The sequence below is a fragment of the Megalobrama amblycephala genome, linkage group LG1 (assembly GCF_018812025.1).
Source record: "Megalobrama amblycephala isolate DHTTF-2021 linkage group LG1, ASM1881202v1, whole genome shotgun sequence".
Taxonomy (NCBI): domain Eukaryota; kingdom Metazoa; phylum Chordata; class Actinopteri; order Cypriniformes; family Xenocyprididae; genus Megalobrama; species Megalobrama amblycephala.
In genome coordinates, this window is record NC_063044.1 from 70,145,937 (window position 1) to 70,170,135 (window position 24,199).

Consider the following 24,199-nt stretch of genomic DNA (forward strand, 5'->3'; position numbering starts at 1 on the left):
CACAGAGTACAACAAAACTAACAAAATAAAACTAAACAAATGACAAAAAAAACACAAAACACAAAACAATAAAACACAAGCACCACTACAACCCATTTAACCAAAAGCCTGTCTAAATAAAAATGTCTTCAACTGCTGTTTAAAAGAATCTACAGAAATTTCCGCACGCAATGACAGGGGCAAGGCATTCCAGAGACTAGGTGCAACTGCTTGAAAAGACCGGTCACCCTGAGTTTTAAAACGAACTTTGGGAACCATTAAAAGGTTTTGGCCTGAAGACCGAAGAGTACGGGAGGAAGAATACGGGGTCAACAGGTCAGTAATGTACTGGGGGGTCTGTCTATGCCGAGCTCTAAAAGACAAAATTAAAATTTTAAAATCAATTCTGAATTTGACGGGAAGCCAACGTAGTGAGGATAATACTGGTAAAATATGAGCACTTCTGCGGGTTCCTGTTAAAAGCCTGGCTGCAGCTTTTTGCACCATTTGAAGACGACCCAGCGAGGATTTATTTGAGTAAGTAAAAAGAGAGTTACAGTAATCAAGACGAGAAGAAATAAAAGCGTGCATAATCATCTCCAAGTCTGCTTTTCATAGAGTCATAAACAAGACAGGAGGAAAAATAACAAGCCTGAAATAAACACACTTTGGCCAAACCTAAGTCAAACCAAATCTCTAAATATCAAACAAAAGCACTTACATAGTCAATTACGCACACGCAGGAAATCAAAGGAAGAGTCAGTCCTCTGCACAGTACAGCCACAGGCAACAGAAAAAGAAGGGTGTGGGCACAGGTCTGTGTCCTTCCTCAGACACTATTGGTACATTCTCACCACTGCTGACCGGAAGCAGCACACATGCCTTGCCATTTCAGAGATACTCTGACCCAGTCACCTTTCCATATCAATTTGGCCCCTGTCAAAGTCACTCAGATCCGATTCCTGCCCATTTCTCCTGCATCCAACACTGACATAGATTTGATCATGACACACCATGGACAAATAACTCTGTGACAAATAAATAAGAGCAATAAATAAAACACACATAAGGGTTTTGAGGTCTTTTATTATTAATATTTCTGTATTTCAATGGAACTTCAATTTGAATACATTTACCTAAAGAAATAATGATGTTCCTGTCTGACCGGTTTGAACACACCCAAAGGTGATCATTAATTCCACCCTCTTTCAACACTAACCAGGAAGAGATTCTCATTTCTCTTTTCTGTCGTACTTTGTCTCGACCAAATCAATAAAGAATCAGCAATCAGTGGAGAACGAAGATTAAAAACTTTACAGAACAATTTTTGTGAAGTTAATTTCTGAACAGACAGCAGATCTTTCATTCTCATTGTGATTCATTTTTGAAACCATCATTTAGAAAGCGAGATAAAAGTTTAGATTGTGTGGAAATGGCTTCAGCAGCTGAAGATGATTATATTTGTCCTGTATGTCATGAAATCTTTAAGGATCCTGTTCTTCTATCATGTAGTCACAGTGTTTGTAAAGAGTGTCTTCAACAGTTCTGGGGAACCAATGAAACTCAGGAGTGTCCTGTCTGCAGGAGAAGATCCTCAAGAGATAAACCTCCAGTTAATCTGGCATTAAAGAACTTGTGTGAGTCGTTCCTGAAGGAGAGAAATGAGAGGCGTTCATCAGGATCTGAGGAGATCTGCAGTTTACACAGTGAGAAACTCAAACTCTTCTGTCTGGAGGACAAACAGCCTGTGTGTGCAGTGTGCAAAGATACAAAACAACACAACAATCATAAATTCAGACCCATCGGTGAAGTGGTTTCATCATATAAGGTAAGACAGATTTATATCTGAGGATTAATGCTTGTCATAATTAAGTGACTCAATACCATTTTGCTCATATTACATACATGAAAATATTAGAGAAAATACATACAGAAATCTCTGGTGTCTTATAGATTTTCACTTTAAATTCTAGGAGAACCTCAATACAGCACTGAAGTCCTTACAGAAGATATTTCAACGCAAAGAAAAAATTAAAGGAGAGTTTGAGAAAACAGTTCAACACATTAAGGTGAGGATTGATTCTTCTGACATTCACACATTTGATTAGAACAGATCAATTGGATTGTCTGACATAATTACAAGTTTATTGGCTGTAACACACACACACATTTTAATCTTAAATATCATTATTGTCAGTCCTCACAAAAACAACGAATGACCAATAATCTCTCAAGCACCGTATTGCACCATCAAACCATTTCACTGCGTCATTTCTTGGTGGAACAGTGGAAATGGCTTCAGTAGCTAAAGATGATTGTATTTGTCCTGTGTGCTGGGAAATCTTCAAGGATGTGTTAAAGCGGACATACGGATGTTATACTGGAGGTAGCGTCCTATGAAATTTAACTTTTTTTAAGCACTTTTTTCTGTGCCATTTTTTTATGAACCATTGGCTCATAGGAACTTGGCATAGGAATATTTATACTGAACAGTATTTCTCTATCAGCCCATTTCACGGTGCAGTTTCTCTGCCAACATGGAGGATACATTAAAGCTAACATGAGGAATTCATGCTCTAAAGAAATCCCAACTTTGAACTTTTTTTACTTTCCCAGATAGTAGACCAATGTTTAATCAACAATGAATCAAGGTTGAAATTTAACATTGATTTTTCAACAGGTTTGCACTATGAAGAAATGAAAGTTATTACAATGATGAAAAAAAGATCAAAGATGGATATAAAATTGATATTTGATCAACTTAAACGAAATAATATTTTACATCGAATCAACATTGAAACTATCAAATCAATCTCACCATTATGGTGATCAGCGGTTGCTTTAGTTGGGCTCTTGAACCTTGACTTTTTGAAACTTTCTCTGGCTGTTATGACTTGTGTTTATAAAACACATTTGTTATGGGAAAAATGCCAAGAAGAAACATGATCAGGTGAATTTGGGTAACTGTTGATCTAGTGGCCTGATTCTCTGATCTCATTCAGTGTCTAATTTTGAATATATGGTGATGTGTTGTTAATTTTGCATTATTGATTATTGTAGCCCTGTGATTCTACAGCATGAAAGAATTTAAAGTTTCACAAAACATTCTGAGCTAGTGCATTATTCAGAATCGGCACATGAATCTCAACAATGGTGACAATCAACTAAAAACTTCATGCCACAATTAGACATGTGACGGTATCAAATTTTCATGTTGCGATTAATTGCTGAAGCTTTTATCACGGTATTATCACGATATTGAAATAAGTTGCAAAAAAAGTGTTGTCATACTAAAACAGGTTTAAGAACTCTTTTTCTTATAACAAAAATAACTCTGAATGTTTAAATACAATAATACAATACACAAAAAATATATAAAGTAAAATTTTCAAACAGATTAAAGTGCAAAAGAATTAGGCTATAAAGAACAACAGGAAACACTTTACAATAAGGGCTCATTATTGAATGCATTAACTAAGATTGAGCAACAGCTACATTTGTTACAGAAAGTATTATTTTTTGTTAATGTTAGTTTAGAAACACAACTGATCATTGTTAGTTTTATCTCAGGTCCATTAAATAAGTTATTTTGATTTTAGTAATGTTATTAAACAGTGACTAAGAAATTAACATTAACTAAGAATAATTAAAGGTCCCGTTTTTCGTGGTTTTTTGAAGCTTTGATTTATAGTGTGCAATATAACATGTGTTCATGTTTCGCGTGTAAAAAAACACAGTATTTTTCACATAATTTACTTATCTGTATACCGCTGTTTCCACTGTCATAAAAACGGGCTGATGACTTCCTTGTTCTATGAAGTCCCTCCTTCAGAAATACGTAACGAGTTCTGATTGTGCCAGCGGTTCCTGTGTTGTGATTCGACAGCTCTGAGCGCACCGTGCCCGGAAAGGTCACGCCTCTTACCATAACGTGGAGATGCACGCGCTCAGTGTTATTGTAAACATGTCTTTAATTTTACCCTATCAATTTGAGCCGGAATCAGACCCGGTGATTGGACTGCGGGATGAAAATAACAGCGTTTCGACGACATGGCGACAAACACACTCTACAAACGCAACTCTTGTGTATTCCTGTGGGGTTTTAGTGACGTCATTAAAGAAGGAAGTAGAGGGATGTAGTCCAAACTGGCCGTTCGATGTAGGCGACTTCTGTTAAATAAAATATCTCGCTTGGCATTGAACTTTGAGCTTTAACATTTTACAGATTTTATTTTTACTCTAACAACAACATTACACACTAACTAAAGTTTGAAACATGGGATCACGAAGAACGGGACCTTTAATGCTTTATAAGTATTTTTCATGGTCAGTTTGGTAACTGATGAAGCCGTATGTCTCAAAGTTTTACTGAACAATAACAAATAATCAGAACATTTCTAATCATTAGGGCATGTTGTAGTCCAGATTAAAATATAAAAATGTTTAAAAAAACAGAATTTTAATTTAAAAAAAACAGAATACATATGGACTAAACTACTTAATTTAGTGAATATATCATGTTTGACAACATGTGGATTGATGCCTTGCAGCAGCCATTTTGTAAAATGCATTTTTCATGAAAATTGTCACTGGTGTTACCTGTTTATAGATATACTTTATTTAAAGCTATTCATTTAGTTCTTTTGCATAAAATAGCACTAAGATTACGTGATTCTAACTTTTCTTTCTTGTTGTTAATCCTCCTTTGGGCAGATATGGCTAAATTAAGGGTATTTGGCTAAATTGAGTGCAGCTGACTTTACAGACATCATATTTTACAGACAGTTATTAAATGTTGTTTATGATCTTTTACTGACTGCTTTCACTAAGTGTCAATGATAATCTTTTATTGTACACCAAATGTAAAAATCTTAATTATAGTTGAAGAATAAGGATATTTGGTCCTATGTATACGTCACTGGTGATTCAATGTGTCACTGGTGTTACTGTTTTTTGTCTGTCACATTAAATCAAATGTGTCATATGTGACATGATAATAATTTTACATTCACTGAATTCTGCTACACTCAAGAATTAAGATGTAAAGGATTGTATCATTACTTGTTTATAACTTTTTTTTCAAATATTTTCATTGTTATAGCAAATACATGGTTGCGCAATTGAATAAACATCATTCAATCACACTTCTAACCTGATTAAAATAAAAAAAAAATAATCTCCTTATTTTTTGAATTATTATTATTCTGTAACTCTGACTGCATGTGCTGAAAAAATTGAGAAATAATATTTCATAAAAATGCCAGAGAAATAAGGTAACACCAGTGACAAAAAAATGGGTACATGCGGTCTTTAAATAAATGCACAAAAAAATAAATCATTAAGCTGTCATTTATGTGTATTCATAAAGTCAAAGTGTAATATAATAATGTGGTTTAAGTATAAATGTTAAAAAAAGAAATACATTTTAAGACATTTTGTCATACCAAAAGTGGACGTTTCTGTAGAATGACCCATGTGCACCTGTGGGAACTGTATCAGAATGCTAAGTGAAGCTGAAAACCTCTAAACATAAGATAAACATTTAGCCCAGATGTGTACAGACTTTTTTGGCAATAACTATTAACAAAGTAAAAATGCCTATATCATTGTTTGACATTACAATGTTTACAGAGAGAATACTAGTTAGCGCGGACTAGCATCTTAACATCCTATTACAACACAGATAGAGCTCCACTCTACTATAATGATAAAAACACAGAGGAAAACAGTTTTAAAGTTATGTAAGTGAACTGGGCCCACAGTTATGTTGTAAACTCCCACGTTAGCCCAGCACAAATGTGGATAGCTGATAATGCGTTACACTTTGTAAACAAAAGTCACGCTCCATCCTTGATCATTACTCCAAGTAACAAGACAGACAAGCTGCATTAATCGACACATTTTAGACAATATTGGACCCACATCTGAATAGCAGAACTACAGAAACATGAGTTAGCCGGTTAGTAGGAGACATACAGACAACATAACAAACAAAACTATGAATTTATAACGATATAAACATCAATTATTAATCATACTTACAGGTTGAGATTCAGAAGGAGCAAGCTGGTCCAAATAAGCTGGGCATTGAACCATATTTTAAGACCAAGCGTTTTGTGAATCCTGCGTTAAACTCCCCGAGGTTTGGGGAGCAGTTGTAAGTAAAATGATGAGAACACAACTAAAGATTGTACTGCTGTTATATTGTTGAAAAAATGAATTTTCCCCTACTGTCTGCACGCGCAATAAGTGGGCGGGCAATATGCTAATGTTTCGTTGTGACATCACAATGAAACGGCTTGGGATTTGTTTTACAAAGGACTGGTTTAATTGACTCAGAGTCGACTCTTACTTTTGAGAGACAATAACTTGTATATACGGCGCACTTTCAGATTTAAAACTTTGCTAGATGTTTTCATTTACTTAGAGCACATGTGTCAATTACAAGGCCCGTGTGTCAGTTATGGCCCATGTGTGGCCCTTGTCTTTAATCCAGATCTAGGCCACTCCAGGGCCATCATTCTTTGCGGTATGTGGGCCGTGGGAAAACGGGCTTTGGTGGACTGGAGCTGGCCCAGAAAAAAACATTGTTATGTGGGATGCTGCTCCAGAATCAGATGCATCTTTGAGATGATTGAAGTGAATGTGATCTGATTTCAGTCTCAAGCTGAGCACACAGAGCGTCAGATTAAACAGCAGTTTGAGAAGCTTCATCAGTTTCTCAGAGATGAAGAAGAAGCTACAATCATTGCTCTGAGGGAGGAAGAGGAGCAGAAGAAGCAGATGATGAAGGAGAAGCTGGAGGAGATGAACAGACACATCTCAGCTCTTTCACACACAATCAAAGACATGGAGGAGATGATGAAAGCCAATGACGTCTGCTTTCTGAAGGTCTGATTTCAGATCATTGGTTGATCATTGGTTCATTGATTGAGTTCTTGATGATAAATGGTGTGTTTGTTCTGCAGGAGTTTCCAGTCTCGATGGAAAGGTGAGTGATCTGCTCCTGTCTCTGGTCTCTCTGGTTCTGATCCATAGCCACTGCAGCCACTGGTAACTTTCTAAAGTTACTAACCAATCAGAATTTCCACTAGCCAAATTTTTTTCCGGTGAAAATAAGAGAAATTATGAGTGCCACTGAATGCATTTGATCATTTTATTAACATTGTTGGCATGAAAAACACATATAAAGTACAATGCATACAACAAAGTATGCACAGAAAGTGCAAACATTTCATCTATCCATCATTTGAATCACATTATGGTCCTTTACTGCCTCAACTTTAAAATTATTAGTTCCCACCACGAAATTGCTCGTTTTTTTCTTTTTCTTTCGCATACATGCTAAGGTGACCAGAACGGGGACAATACATTTTTGAATGTTTTTGTTTTTTTAATTGTTCACTTTAAACCCTAATAAGTTGAGACTACTCAAATGATTTGAGGAAAGTGATTCCCACAGTTCAATTGAGTAATGGGGTAATTAAATTGAGTTTACCTAATGTGGTCTTTACATTGAATTAACTTAAATGTTTAAGTACAGAATGATAACTTAAAAGGTAAATATGGGTTCCCTATATCATTACATTAATAATTATTATGATTTAATTTTATTATTAGGATTTTTGGTCTGGTTTTAATACAATTCACAAAAAAACAATTACACTATTAACCAGGCCTAACTAAAAAAAAGTATTACACTATTTTGAAAAATTACATTACACATTAATTATTCATATCTGAGTGTACCTTCACCTCGTGATACAGTTAAGACGTGTGTGGAAATTGCTGCTTTGTGACTGAGGACATTTAAATTGTCCAAAACAATCCCACTCCCTGTTGAAGCCCTGTTATAAAACACATAACCGTATTACTTTAATAGTTAGTATGTCACTACCTTAAAAGTTGAAACCGATAACTGATGATAATGGTGCTCTGCTCTGGTCCAGGTTACGTTCTTCATGAAGTAGCGGCGCACGCGCGACCAAGTGCAGTGACAGTGTAGCTGCACAGCCCCCTCTGTTGGTGAATATAATTACTACACGATTGCTCCGACAGGCTGCTGTGTGTTGATCAGGCTTTTTTGCAATGTATTTGCGGGTTATTTTGAACGAGCTATAAAATGGGGACATTTCTGGGGACTGCTCCAGTCGGGGACAGAGCACCAAAAACCGAGACTGTCCCCGGAAAACAAAACATGACGACATTTTCGTCATCAAACACAAGCCATTCACGACCCATCAGCCATTTGGCATTAAAGGTGCCCTAGAACTTTTTTTAAAAAATATGTAATATAAGTCTAAGGTGTCCCCTGAATGTGTCTGTGAAGTTTCAGCTCAAAATACCCCATAGATTTTTTTTTAATTCATTTTTTAACTGCCTATTTTGGGGCATCATTATAAATGAGCCGATTCAGGGTGTGTGGCCCTTTAATTCTCGTGCTCCACGCCCACAGAGCTCGCGCTTGCCTTGAACAGTGCATAAACAAAGTTCACACAGCTAATATAACCCTCAAATGGACCTTTACAAAGTGTTCGTCATGCATACTGCATGCATGCGTCGGATTATGTGAGTATTGTATACTGATATATTGTTTACATTGATTCTGAATGAATTTGAGGCTGTGCTCCGTGGCTAACGGCTAATGCTACACTGTTGGAGAGATTTATAAAGAATGAAGTTGTGTTTATGAATTATACAGACTGCAAGTGTTTAAAAATGAAAATAGCGACAGCTCTTGTCTCCGTGAATACAGTAAGAAACGATGGTAACTTTAACCACATTTAACAGTACATTAGCAACATGCTAACGAAACATTTGGAAAGACAATTTACAAATATCACTAAAAATATCATGATATCATGGATCATGTCAGTTATTATTGCTCCATCTGCCATTTTATTCGCTGATGTTCTTGCTTGCTTACCTAGTCTGATGATTCAGCTGTGCACAGATACAGACGTTAATACTGGCTGCCCTTGTCTAATGCCTTTTATAATGTTGGGAACATGGCATATGCAAATATTGGGGGCGTACACCCCAACTGTTACGTAACAGTCGGTGTTATGTTGAGATTCGCCTGTTCTTTGGAGGTCTTTTAAACAAATGAGATTTATATAAGGAGGAGGAAACAATGGAGTTTGAGACTCACTGTATGTCATTTCCATGTACTGAACTCTTGTTATTCAACTATGCCGAGGTAAATTAAATTTTTCATTCGAGGGCACCTTTAATTTTTTTTTTTCTTTGTTTCTCTGTCGATATCCTCATCCCCTGCCTAGTTCCTCTTCTTGCCCCCAGAAATCTGTCCCAACCACTGCCGCATTTAGTTTAATCTTAACTTTTTCCTTTACTAGCTAACTCCCTCCTCTTTCAGTCTATACTCCCTGCTCTTGCTCCGTTCGTTCTTTTTCTTCCTTGTGTTTTCTGATGGACACTCCGTTCGTTTCTCGTGCTGGTTTCACTGCAAACTGCGCACCGCCAATGGCCGTATGAAACGTCATTGTGTAGCATTACGGCACAGTGTTAATGGGAAATGTAGGAAGTGCTGCCAGGGGGATAAATGACCGAGAACAGAGCCTCATGAATCACCGGCCAAATGTTTTTATTAACACCCACCAAAATGAATTTTAACACGCATTTGGCGGGTGTTAATTTAGAACCCTGACTGCAGTTCTGACTCCTGAATGTTCTTCCAGAGTCCAGAGCTCACAGCCGGATCCACAGATGGCTTCTGGAGCTTTGATTAATGTGTCACGTTACTTGGGCAACCTGCCGTTCAGAGTCTGGAAGAAGATGGAGGACATCGTCCAAAACAGTGAGTCTGACTGCAGAAGATCTGAGCTCTCACACATACACTGGAAATGATGGAGGGGTGGAGAGTTAAAGGTGCTTCATGACACAAACTGATAGATACAGAGAGAGAGAGAGAGAGAGAGAGAGAGTCTGTCTGTTTAAATGTGATTTTTTGTCATTTGGAGTTTGAACAGTTTTGGCTCATTTGAACATTCCGTCAATGACAGTCTGTGGGATTTTTGATTGAGTCCGATCAGTTATAAAAGATAAAGCAACCCGAACCAGAACAGTCTCAAGGTCTGAGCCGGGTTTGGTGGTTGTTAGGAGGAGTTACAAATATACATTTAGTCTCCGAATAATAATTTCACAAGCCAACATAATTAGATAGTTAATTATAGTTAATAATTCAAACACAACAGACAGTAAGAATAAACTATTGTAAGCCAATACCCAGAAAATAAGAGGCAATAAATGAAGATGATCAGATGCTGCTGAAGATCAGACACACACTTACAGGTTTTCATCTACAGCATAAATCTCATCAGATCTCATTGATTTATTAATTTAACTTTCCCAATGTATTAGTTTCTCTTGATGGACACAAATGTCTGAATCACACATTTAATGTTTGTAGTTGATGATAAAATGAGTGTGAAACTAATAACTGCACTGACGGTGATCAGAGGAACGTGTGTTTGATCAACAGTGTCATAATTCATAATAATCTGTGTTGGGTCACTCTTGATCATTATATGAACATCAGAATAAAATCATCTGTTGATTGTGTCTCATCAGCCCCTGTGATTCTGGATCCAAACACTGCGAATCCACGTCTCGTCCTGTCTGATGATCTGACCAGTGTGAGAAATAACGGGGATAGACAACCTCTTCCTGATAATCCAGAGAGATTCGACGAGTGTCTCTCTGTTCTGGGTTCAGAGGGGTTTAACTCAGGAACACACTGCTGGGATGTGGAGGTTAAAGAGAGTTTTTTCTGGATTCTTGGAGTAATTACACCATCAAAAAAGAGGAAGGGGCGTATTTTCATTGACGGTGATATCTGGAGTGTGTCGTGCAATCAGATTGGTCAGGATGTTGATCGTGTGAGAGTGTATCTGGACTATGACAAAGGAATGGTGTCATTCTCTGATCCTGTAACTGACACACATATACGCACATTCACAACCACCTTCACTCACACACTCTTTCCATTCTTCTGGTGTCCTGACGTGTGTCTGAGGATCTTACCGTTCGATAGTCAGTAAATGTTACTGGGAGCCATGAATGTGTTTTGTATGCTGGCATGAAGCCCTAACCCTAACCCATTATTGTGTTTCATATGCTGAATGTTGATGTATAAATGGTAAAAAAACCATGCTTTGAACAGAAAAATTATAACAGCATTGTTATTTATACACTCATACACTCACAGATGTTAACATTCAGCATCTGAAATGCAACAATGATGTTACAAATGATCTTAAAACATCGGTTGAGTTTAATACTTCTTTTTAATAATGCTTCAGTAAGTTTACATTTACATTTACATTTATTCATTTGGCAGACGCTTTTATCCAAAGCGACTTACAAGTGAGGAATACAACAAGCGAGTCGTCATGACGAGGCAAATAGACAAGAAGTGCTCATAATACAAGTTATAGGCAGTGCTCAGATTATCCTAAAATACAATAGAGAGGGATTAGAGGAAGTGAAAGGAAAGGAATAAGAATTTTTTTTTTTTTTTTTTTTTTGCGAAGTTACAGAAAAAGCTACAGAAAAATCAGTTGTTTAAACCACTTTAATGCAGTCATTTGACCATTAAAGCAGACATGTTGAGCTCCTTTATCAATGCAGAAATTATTTCTGAAAAATAAATAAATGAACAAGTCAAGAGCCCAACTAAAGCAAACACCGATCAACATGATGGTGAACTCAAATAAAAAATGTCAACCAAACATCAACATCTAAACGTCTAATTCTAGATAAGAGTTTCCGTAGACATCTGACAGAAAAAAAAGTCAATCTGGTTACTAATTTGGCTATTGTTTTGTTTCACGTTTGTGTGCATGTTTGTCCTCGGGTTTCATGACTTTATATCTCAGAATTCTGACTTTTTAACACGCAATTGTGACTTTATATCTCAGAATTCTGACTTTATATCACGCAATTGTGACTTTATATCTCAGAATTCTGACTTTTTATCACGCAATTGTGACTTTATATCTCAGAATTCTGACTTTTTAACATGCAATTGTGACTTTATATCTCAGAATTCTGACTTTTTAACATGCAATTGCGACTTTATATCTCAGAATTCTGACTTTATATCACGCAATTGTGACTTTATATCTCAGAATTCTGACTTTTTATCACGCAATTGTGACTTTATATCTCAGAATTCTGACTTTTTAACATGCAATTGTGACTTTATATCTCAGAATTCTGACTTTTTAACATGCAATTGCGACTTTATATCTCAGAATTCTGACTTTATATCACGCAATTGTGACTTTATATCTCAGAATTCTGACTTTATATCACGCAATTGTGACTTTATATCTCAGAATTCTGACTTTATATCACGCAATTGTGACTTTATATCTCAGAATTCTGACTTTTTATCACGCAATTGTGACTTTATATCTCAGAATTCTGACTTTTTAACATGCAATTGTGACTTTATATCTCAGAATTCTGACTTTTTAACATGCAATTGCGACTTTATATCTCAGAATTCTGACTTTATATCACGCAATTGTGACTTTATATCTCAGAATTCTGACTTTTTAACATGCAATTGCGACTTTATATCTCAGAATTCTGACTTTTTATCACGCAATTGCGACTTTATATCTCAGAATTCTGACTTTTTAACATGCAATTGCGACTTTATATCTCAGAATTCTGACTTTTTATCACGCAATTGCGACTTTATATCTCAGAATTCTGACTTTATATCACGCAATTGCGACTTTATATCTCAGAATTCTGACTTTTTAACACGCAATTGCGACTTTATATCTCAGAATTCTGACTTTATAACTCGCAATTGTGACTTTATATCTCAGAATTCTGACTTTTTAACATGCAATTGCGACTTTATATCTCAGAATTCTGACTTTTTATCACGCAATTGCGACTTTATATCTCAGAATTCTGACTTTATATCACGCAATTGCGACTTTATATCTCAGAATTCTGACTTTTTAACACGCAATTGCGACTTTATATCTCAGAATTCTGACTTTTTATCACGCAATTGTGACTTTATATCTCAGAATTCTGACTTTTTATCACGCAATTGCGACTTTATATCTCAGAATTCTGACTTTTTATCACGCAATTGCGACTTTATATCTCAGAATTCTGACTTTATATCACGCAATTGTGACTTTATATCTCAGAATTCTGACTTTTTAACACGCAATTGCGACTTTATATCTCAGAATTCTGACTTTATATCACGCAATTGTGACTTTATATCTCAGAATTCTGACTTTTTAACACGCAATTGCGACTTTATATCTCAGAATTCTGACTTTATATCACGCAATTGTGACTTTATATCTCAGAATTCTGACTTTTAACACGCAATTGCGACTTTATATCTCAGAATTCTGACTTTATATCACGCAATTGCGACTTTATATCTCAGAATTCTGACTTTTTAACACGCAATTGCGACTTTATATCTCAGAATTCTGACTTTTTATCACGCAATTGTGACTTTATATCTCAGAATTCTGACTTTTTATCACGCAATTGCGACTTTATATCTCAGAATTCTGACTTTATATCACGCAATTGTGACTTTATATCTCAGAATTCTGACTTTTTAACACGCAATTGCGACTTTATATCTCAGAATTCTGACTTTATATCACGCAATTGTGACTTTATATCTCAGAATTCTGACTTTTTAACACGCAATTGCGACTTTATATCTCAGAATTCTGACTTTTTAACACGCAATTGCGACTTTATATCTCAGAATTCTGACTTTTTATCACGCAATTGCGACTTTATATCTCAGAATTATGACTTTTTAACACGCAATTGCGACTTTATATCTCAGAATTCTGACTTTTTAACACGCAATTGCGACTTTATATCTCAGAATTCTGACTTTTTATCACGCAATTGTGACTTTATATCTCAGAATTCTGACTTTATAACTCGCAATTGTGAGATATAAACTCGCAATTGCGAGTTAAAAAGTCAGAATTCTGAGATAAAAAGTCGCAATTCAGTTTTTTTTTTTTTTTTTTAGTGGCGGAAATGGGCTTCCATAGTCCTGCTTTTAATGCAAGTAGAAATCATTTATAAGTAAGCTCACTTAAGGACTTAAGATTTATCTTTATAATTTTTTATCATATATTATGTCAATTTTAAAAAAAAATCTTATATAATATTAACTTCTGCTTTGTTTGTTTGCTTGGTTTTAATTTGAATTGTATTTATGTTACTGTTAAATAATTTCTTATTTCTTCACTTTTTGACTTTCTCTGTGTCTTGGGATTTTTCCATTGTGCACATCATGTACCTACCTAGACAAAACAACAAGAAGTAGTAGTCCTTGGACACACTGACACTCTCACACGCAACCAGAAGTTGAAGACACACACACATTTACGCACATACATTTCTTATTTGTTATTATATTTCTTGAAACACCATACATGGTAAGGTTTGATTCTTAAGACGTATGATTCGATGCTCATGCCATCCTGGAGATTCTTGTTTGACCTATGTCTATAAATATGACCCTTCTTCCTGAATAAATCTGAGAATGCTTTGTACCACACTTGATCTGTGTCTGCTTGGTCATTCTCCCGAGATCTCGCGCTGCTGCCGCCACACATCACAGGGGTTGAGGCGCCTGTTTCTAAACTGATGACTGAGACTACAAATATTCTACCAATTATTGAGATTTTAATCTTATCCTGTTAAACCTACTTCAAACTTTTTTCCAGGCTTTGATATACAACTTTAAGAAAGACAATACAACTTTATCAGTAAATCTGAATGTACATGTGCAGAAGTGTTTGAATCTTTCTATCATGAATGTTGTTCAGCATCATGAATGAATGAAGAATAAACACCAACCTCTTTGTTCTTCAGTATCTTCAGTGTGTTTCATTCTGCAGGGTTCTGGATCACTCGTGTTCTCAATAGTGATGCTACAGCTGATACCAAAACTTAGAAGTTTGTGTCGAGAACATCAGGTCTTTCCCACGGGAGCTCCATATTGAGGCTTGTATCATTTTAGTGAAATGACGTCATCGGTGACGTTCAAAGTTTTGTTGGAGTGCAGTGCTTCAAGAAGTGGTTTATGGCGGGTCGATCGTACCATGGATAACCTACCGAAGAAGACAGTTGTGTACTTTTATGTGAGAGAAGGGGTATGTCACCACCACAGACACGTGACACCAACGTCAAAGTACATCGCAGCCACAATAAATTAATATCTTACTCTTGTGTGTTTTTTTCCAAGCTTTTCTTATCTTTCCTTAATCTTTCTTATCAATCATTGTTAACTTTTACTTTCCTGTGTTCTGATGACATTGATTATATTCTTGATACATATTGTAATGACCCAGCGATCAGCGCCAGCAGGCAGTTGCATTATGGGTATTTATTTGTTTGAGTTGATTTATATGGAATTCCAAGTCTGCCACAATTAAAAATAAATAAATATGTAAATAGACATAGATTATAGAATTAGAAATAGACAATATACATAGAAAAGCAAATTATATATATGTATATATATATATATATATTATATATATATATATATATATATTTCCATATGAATTTCCACATTTATTCATGTCTACATTTCTTTAATTCTACATTTCTTTTTTTTTTTACATTTATGTATTTTTACATTTCTTTGTCCGTAGGGTAATGAGAAGAGCGTGGTTTACCTCAGACATAGCAATCGAGCTCAGAGTAGGCGAGAGTGAAGCGAGGCCACAGTGACACCTTGTGGTGTGCCTGAAATACAAGAAGTGTAGCTACTGACATTGATACTGTCTGTGATGAATGACTTGGATAGACCAATTTGGTGTTTGCAAACAGCGATGACGTTTTTTGTGGGCGGAGCCTAGCTGGTTGCAGAAAATGAAAGTTGAGCAGTAGAAGTCTATGGAAGCCACGAAATAAAAGAATAAAAAAAGTTAATTTCGAGTTTATATCTCACAATTCTGACTTTTATTTCTCGCAAATCTGAGTTTACATATCACATTTCTTACAAAATAAAACAGAATTGTGAGATATACTCGTTATTCTGTCTTTTCTGAATTGCAATTTATCCCGCAATTCTGACTTTTCCCCCCTCAGAATTGTGAAATAAACTCACTATTGCGAGTTATAAAGTCCGAACTGGGAGTAATAAACACGCAAATGCAAGAGAAAAAAAAAGTCAGAATTGTGAAATAAAAATTATTATGTTTAAAAGTTATCTATGTAAAATATTATAGGTTTAAATTATTTTAATTATAATTGTTTCATGCTGTATGTATGTATGTCCTCTGAACTGCATATGTGAATTTTATGTAGAGACTTACTGTTTACATCAAATTCCTGCTTTAATAGTAGACTAATCCTTGCAGGTGTCATCAATCCAGTCTGTGAAACGTCTCTGTTTATCTTCAAATTACGTTTTCAACGATGGTTTTCTTTAAAAATGAAGACTATATTTTTTGCATTCCGATTCCAACATCCAGAGGCACAACAAAACATTTTTCTCTTATTCTGTGGATTTTTTCACATTTTTCTTCAATAGCTTCAACTATTTTTCTGCAACCAGTATGCGCGCGCAGCTGCAAGTGACGTAATTGTGACGTCTGCTCGAAAGTGGTCTATAGGCAGGGGCGCCGTTGGCACGGGGGACAGGGTGGTCAGGACCCCCGCAGTTTTGAAAAGACAGAAATCGACCCCCGCACTTTTGATAAGGGCTGCTTCAATCAGTCACAATATATCATCTTTTAGCTTAGGATATTTTCTTTCAAATGAGACCATTTTCACGTTTCTGTGAGCTTTCGTTCGTAAATAATCAGCTGTTTTGTCGCGGATGTGAACAGGAAATGCGCTCTCGAATGGAGAAACACACGATCTCCAAACCATCGATCAAAGCGTGTTAACGTTTTAGGACAGGTCGATGGTATATAAATCATGCCGGAACGTTAGCGTTTGTCAATCAGGCCAAACCGTTCATTCAGAAACCGAGAAATTTGACACTTTAAGGTAAGGAGGCTGATCTCTCAGGTTGACGCGCAAGCTGGCTTGACTTAAGTTTTCGTGAGGATTTATAGTTTATGGACTGTTTTGATTTCGGTAATTACATCTTGAAAGGCAAAAGCATTGATGACATCTATAAAAGAGATATCTGAAATAGAAACAAAAGTGATATTGCCTCATCCAGTGGAGGACGCACGAGAGGAGATCTGTGCGTTTAATTGGTATGTGTATACTGTAATAGTGCATTTACAATGCATGCACTTTTATCGTGAAAGTGAAAGTGCCTTTTGCAGTCGCATCGCGGTGCTCCCGTGTTTCCCAATGTGAACGTGAGCTCCAGTCCATTACAATTTAGAGTGATTAATGCCCGGGTATACTTCATTTCACGCGTCCTGTGCTGGCAAACATGAATAGCAACATCTTCAACATTTCTAATCACAGGCATTTTAAAAAATGGAAGTGCTTGTTATTTCCCATTATTAATCATTTGAATGAATGGGCTTGTGTTTGACTGAGATTTGGACAACACGGAAAGGATCGAACCAGCGCACATATCAGTGAAGTTGACACAAGCATATGATCAATGCATTTGAAACTAGACCACAAATTCACTTAACGTTCATATTTACTTCTTTTTACATGCACAACATGTGATAAACGCTTAAAATATGACACATATTTCAAAGATCCAAAATAGAACGAGGCATCGGTTACAGTAGAACAATTTATCCCGCCGTGGGGACATTCTAAAATGCTTAACGTGAAAAATGCTTAACGTGGCTTAATGTACTAAGACAGTGATATTAACAGACCAAACTCACTAAACATCACCATAATAAAGTGTACTATGTACAAAAAGCATTTAATAACTGCGGGGGTTATGCAGAAAGGACCTGCATCAAGTCAAGTCATCTTCATTTATATAGCACTTTTCACAATGCATATTGTTTCAAAGCAGCTTCACAGTGACAATAGGAAATTTCTTATCGAGCTAAAGTTGGTTTTTGATTGAATCACTTCTGTTGTAAAAATTGTTAATTATTACTTTAGGGGCCGCTTAAATGACACCTTTCCTGCTAAAAAACGGAATACCCCTAATGCATTCTTGCCGTTCTTTTATGCGTTTAGTCTATAGGTTTGCGTGTTTGAGTGTGTGTGTGCTAAACCCAGCTCTCTCCACCCACCTTCACCTGTCACCAGCTAAATGACAGACTAGTGAGAATGGGGAAATTGACATCCAATGTGTTCTGTCCTCGCTGCACTTCTCCCTGTACTAAAGACCCTTCTGTTAAACTCCTGAAGTTTGCAGATGACACCACTATCATCGGCCTCATACACAATGGAGATGAGTCTGCATACAGACAGGAAGTTGAACAGCTGGTGCAGTTCTAACAAACTGGAACTGTGCAATGTGATCATGGATACTGGTTAATCGATTTCCATGTTGTAGTCACACAGTCTAAACAGAATAAACACAAAAGCAGGAACTGACGTTCTCTCAATGTCTCTCTATCTTCATACCATCTTAATATTTTTGTGTAAACTATGATACAGTTTTTTTCAGGATTCTTTGATGAATACAAAGTTTTAAAAGTTAAAAACTGTCATTTTTTATCAATTTAATGCATCCTTGCTAAATAAATGTATTCATGTCCTCAAAATAAAATAAAATAAGCATCTCGCTGATATCTTTTAAACAGTTGTGAACACAAAAATGTTTTCAATATTGATAAAAAGAAATGTTTCTTGAGCAGCAAATCAGCATATTAGAATTATTTAATAAAAATCAGAGAGACAATACTTCTGCTGTTGTTTATAAATACATTAACAAGTCGCCGGAAATAGTTATTAGTGTCTCAATAATGTGCTTCACTGTCCATACCAGTGCCCAAATTCATGTATTTGATATAGGCTACTGAATCACAACTGAGACGCACCCTTCATTAATGCAGCCACATTGAGCTGCTTCTTTTCCTTTTAATGGTGGTTAGCAAACTCACTTGAAGGTGCACACTGCCACCTACTGCATGACACCTGCATAACAGCTGACTTAAAATAATAGATCAGGCTCGGGATAGCTGATAATATAATATAATATAATATAATATAATATAATATAATATATATATATAATATAATATAATATAAGGTAATATAATATAATATAATATAATATAATATAGTTTTTGATAGAATGTTGTGTGTGTACATATATATATATATATATATATATATATATATATATATATATATATATATATATATATATAATAGAAAGAGTTTACCTTAGTTTCCTTAGAGAATAGGGGAGAGTGGGGTAAAATGAGCCATTTTTTTACTTTTTATTTTTACTTACTTTTTAACTTTTTTTCTCAAGATAAGGGAAAATGAGGCAGAAGTACAATGAAAGTATTTAAAGTAATTTCAAGATGTTTCCTATAATTTCAAATGATCAGAATACATCTATGACAAAGGGTTCAAAAAATATGGCTTCTTATAAAAAAGTGTTCCTCTGGCTCAATATACCTTAGGTTAGGGGTAAGTTGAGCCGAGTCAGTAGGTAGGTGTAAACTGGCCATCTAACTGAATCTGAATCAAACCCATGTGAAATTTTAAAGATAATGTACCTATTTTAAAAACTAATTTAATAATCAAATTTCCTTTTACAAATATTTATTTTTTAAAGCTAAATGAAACATTGTTTAATATTTAATAATAATAATATTTAATAATTGTTTGCATTTCTGAAACAATATGTTGAACACCAAAGTTGTAATCTTCCATATGATTAAACATCTTCCGGTTCGTATCAGAGAAGGATTTGGTGTACTTGTACATTATTCCTATCAAATAAACTCGAAAATAAAGATAAACTAAACCAGTTGCGTAATATTACATTGAAATGACACCAGTTCATACTTCAGATTTAACTTTAAAAAACTGGCTCAATTTACCCCATAGCATTTGGCTCACTTTGCCCCATAGCTTCCATTTTAGGAAAAGCTAGCTAGCTTACCAGTTCAGGCTAATATTTAGCTAAATAATTTGCATGGTTTTATATGTTTCTAAATCACCAATATGCGTCACAAATAGCTTTAGACCTGCTCTGGGGCCAACTTAATCACTATATTAAGACTGTGTCTTAAAAACTAGTTTGACCAACTTGCAGTTAACCAAGGGGTAATCATTGTTATTTTTCCAATTCCAGTTACACCAATCTACCTTTTTATGTAACAGACTTTAAAAAAATTAGGACCACTCTTCAAGAAAAAAATAGTGACTTAACTTTTAAGACTAGTCTAAATGGTTTATGCAACTGGCCCCAGGACAAATTTGCTTTGATGAAACAGCATTACATCTGTTATGTTACAATTTTTCTTTTGACAAGCCAAAAAAAAAAAAGGTTTTTAAAGTAAATAAGTGACTTCCACTCCTCCCATGTGCTTCTCCTTTTTCTCAGTCTGGCAGAAATGACAGGTGGTTCGAAAAAATATGGTCACATGACAATAAAATGGTACGGTTGCCAACATACAGGGGGTGGGCCAACTTACCCACTGGCTCATCTTACCCCACTCTCCCCCTACTATTGCAGAAGCTCAAGTAGTATGTTTTAGTAAAAATATGAAGGCAGAATCCATGCAAATAATCAGTTGAATTTTAAAACTATTATTTTCTGTGGTCTGTTTAATACCATTCAATTGTTCTTCCCTCTGTTTTTTAACAAATCATGTGTTGAAATTAAATACTTTACATTGATCCATGTAATGCATTTTTCTCAGTTTGTCCCACTGTCTCTTAAAACATTTGAGAACAGCATTTATTGGCACTGCAAACATTTGACTTTATGCACAGGTTTATGACCTCTGCCCTGGAGTGCATGTGGACAACTGACTGCTTACAAAATGCTTTTAGAAATGAAGGAAATCCACTCCGCTCATATACATTACTCTGCCTACTAGAGGGGCAACACATACTGTGGTAGGGTGCAAAATCATTTTGTACAAGAGGATTTTGTCTTTTTTATACATATATATATATATATATATATATATATATATATATACACAAATGAGTGTGTGGTTTTGCTTTCCATTAAGCCGCCGCTGCTGTTGATAATTTGAGTGAGCAAGTTTGAGGATGCATCAGTTGTTCGGAGTGGGGCATATTCTTCGTACCTCGCTTAATACATCTGAGATGATTTGACAGATGCCAGATCTTCTAATGGTGATAACTGAACTCTGGCTAATTTGGTTCTTCAAACGAATTTGCAGATTGGATTAAAATATCTGGATTAAGTTGTCTAAGATTACTGCGTGTTCTCGTGTTCCATGAAAAGGGCAGATGTATCGATACACGAAACCACGATCAGCAATGCAGCGATTGGCTGGAGTCAAGACGGCAACGTAATGACATCACAGAATGAGAAAAGACACCTGACGAAAAACTTGACGAATTTCTAGACATTTATAAGGAAACAGCCAAGCAATAAATGACAGAAGAACAACATAAATGTTATAATAGATTTATAATTTTTTTTTTTTTTTACATGATTACCCAATTATTTAGGCTATATTCACAATTTCTAGTATTTGTACAGGCAATTTTTTATTTCAATGTTGTAATTAGCAACTAATTTACCTTTGAAGCATATTTGACAGCATTAATTAAAGTTTCTTAAGGGTCAAGATCAAGTTATCTGCATCTCCTGCGCTTCATCAAGCCACTCCCATAATATCTGTCGCGGTTCAAATGCACAAATGCATGTACGGCATAGACATCTGTACATCATGTGTGTGAGACTCCAATAAAAAATATTACGTAATTATTCCCTCATGAATGAATCTCTCACAGAGTAAAACTGTCGGTGTCTATATTATGACACTACACGGCATTATAGTATTATTTGCAAATGTATTTTTAAATCATTATTATTGTCCCTGGTTTACATTAGGGTACTCTTGTGGGAAAGTAGCAGTGGCTGGGACAGACTTTAAACATCACCTCCGCTTAAAAAGATGCAATCTAATCTTGTTTACATGAAATAAGCTGCTCCCGAGCAGGTTTGAGCTTACGGACCTGTTGCTATGACAGTAAGTCCAGGATGAGCGTCGAAGAACCAAACGATCCAAGATCATGCCAAATCGTCAACAATCAAATCCAGCTAACTGAGTTAGCCACGTACGAAGAATATGCCCCTGAGTATCAGTCCATAACAAGGGCATTTGTTTTTTATCTCTTCTTCTGGTTGGACTGAATGCATTTCCCATATCCAACAGTAGATGATACAACTGAGTAAACCCTACCAGTGTTATCAAAACCTGTTACAGGCCAATGCAAGTGGAAGCATCAGTGGCTTTTTCCATTACAGTGATAGTTTGATGGCAGCAGCTTGAACGACAAGATGAGAACAGCTCCAGTTTTTCACTGTTACTGTGAAATTTTAATGGCCAAGAAAACTATGATTAGAAGACATTAATGTTGGCTAAATGCCTGTTGGCCCTGTTAATTGTTCAGATAAAATTTAAATCAATTTAAAGCTCATATTGTATGTGGTTCTGTATTACTAAGAATTATTTACTGTGCGTCTTGATATTAATCATTAATTTTAAGTTTAGTCATGTAATTCACATTAATGTCTATTTTTTAAAAAACAAATTACACTCTGTCCTATAATATATACTCATCACAGTGATCTTGTGCCCTTTCTCTTGATTTCACAACCTGCCCCTAAAATATCTACGCATGGCCATTGATCTGGGATGTGTTTCCCAAAAGCTTTGTGAGTTTAGTTGATCGTAATGGTCTTCCCGATCAACTTGGGCTCACGATGCTTTTGGGAAACACAGCCCTGCATGTTGACACGGATAACAAGATTAATAATAAGCAGAAAATGAGCTACATATTAACAGCAAAACAAACTCTGTCAAAGATAAGTTTCTGTAAATTCAGCATAAGTAGGAATGCATAATGTCCACATTAGAAACGAAAGGAGATTTTACAGTTTACTCAAAGGGTTTGTTCACCCTGATGTTTTTCAACTGAGCTTTATTTTGGTCTCATCTGACGATCAAACCCATCCCTCTGAAAGTTCCAGTAATGTCTGGCAAACATGAGATTGTTTGAGGTCATGGCTGTCACCATATCAGATTTTTCACACAATGAGGCCAAAATAATAACAGTAATGATATATCGCAATATCTATAGAAACTTTGAACAAAAAAGCAATGCTATCAGTCAAATTCATCTGTACTTTGATTATTTTGTTTTTTGTTCTCTTTTTTAGCCAATGAATCACACATCTCATCCAACAATTACAATAACTGAGACTCTCCCTTATGAAAAAGAAAAGAGAGAAGACCTAAATGCAGTTCACAGCTACATTTCTCATTTGTACTACATCTGTACTACAAGCAAACTTATAAGATTATAAGTAGGCTATACTAGTAGTTTACTATTTTTTTTTAAGTATATATAATGAAACTACACTGATATATTCTCAGTAAACTACTAGTTTAGTGCAAGTATACTTGTAAGTTCTCATTAAAGGGTTAGTTCACCAAAAAAATGATAATTCTGTCATTAATTACTCACCCTCATGTCGTTCCACACCCGTAAGATCTTCATTAATCTTCAGAACACAAATTAAGATATTTTTGTTGAAATCCGATGGCTCCGTGAGGCCTTCATAGGAAGCAATGACATTTCCTCTCTCAAGATCCATTAATGCACTAAAAACATATTTAAATCAGTTCATGTGAGTACAGTGGTTCAATATTAATATTATAAAGCGACGAGAATATTTTTGGTGCGTCAAAAAAACAAAATAATGACTTATATAGTGATGGCCAATTTCAAAACACTGCTTCAGGAAGCTTCAGAGCGTTATGAATCAGTGTGTCGAATCAGCTGTCCGATCCGATCCGAATCACGCGATCCGAATCATGATTCGACACACTGATTCATAACGCTCCGATGTATATTACTATGTTCCTATTTAGGATTTTTTTATATACTTGAAATAAACCTTTAATTGTAATTTAACTCTTTCCATTTTTAAAACATATAAAACACAATGGTGTGTTCATTTTTTTCACGTTTAATCAGTCAAAACGTCTGTCTGCATTATTCAGCTGCAGCAATCCATATTAGGGATTTCCTGGAATGCCATTTTTAGTACTTC

At 35.5% G+C, this 24,199-nt stretch overlaps 1 protein-coding gene across 1 annotated transcript; it reads left to right on the forward strand.

Moving 5' to 3' along the window:
* Nucleotides 1-1,063: 1,063 nt before the first annotated feature.
* LOC125246996 (nuclear factor 7, ovary-like) lies at nucleotides 1,064-11,927 on the forward strand. The gene is made up of 6 exons (XM_048158163.1): nucleotides 1,064-1,807; nucleotides 1,953-2,048; nucleotides 6,640-6,870; nucleotides 6,948-6,970; nucleotides 9,678-9,796; nucleotides 10,570-11,927. The coding sequence occupies exons 1-6, from the start codon at nucleotides 1,412-1,414 to the stop codon at nucleotides 11,037-11,039; spliced, it is 1,335 nt and encodes a 444-aa protein (XP_048014120.1). The 5' UTR covers nucleotides 1,064-1,411; the 3' UTR covers nucleotides 11,040-11,927.
* Nucleotides 11,928-24,199: the final 12,272 nt, after the last annotated feature.

Bases quoted from the DNA above. Each gene is read 5' to 3' on its own strand.
- LOC125246996 (XM_048158163.1), top strand. From the start codon at position 1,412: ATGGCTTCAGCAGCTGAAGATGATTATATTTGTCCTGTATGTCATGAA. The intron at 6,971-9,677 runs GTGAGTGATCTG...ATGTTCTTCCAG, and splicing joins TTTCCAGTCTCGATGGAAAG to AGTCCAGAGCTCACAGCCGG. The intron at 9,797-10,569 runs GTGAGTCTGACT...GTGTCTCATCAG, and splicing joins GGAGGACATCGTCCAAAACA to CCCCTGTGATTCTGGATCCA.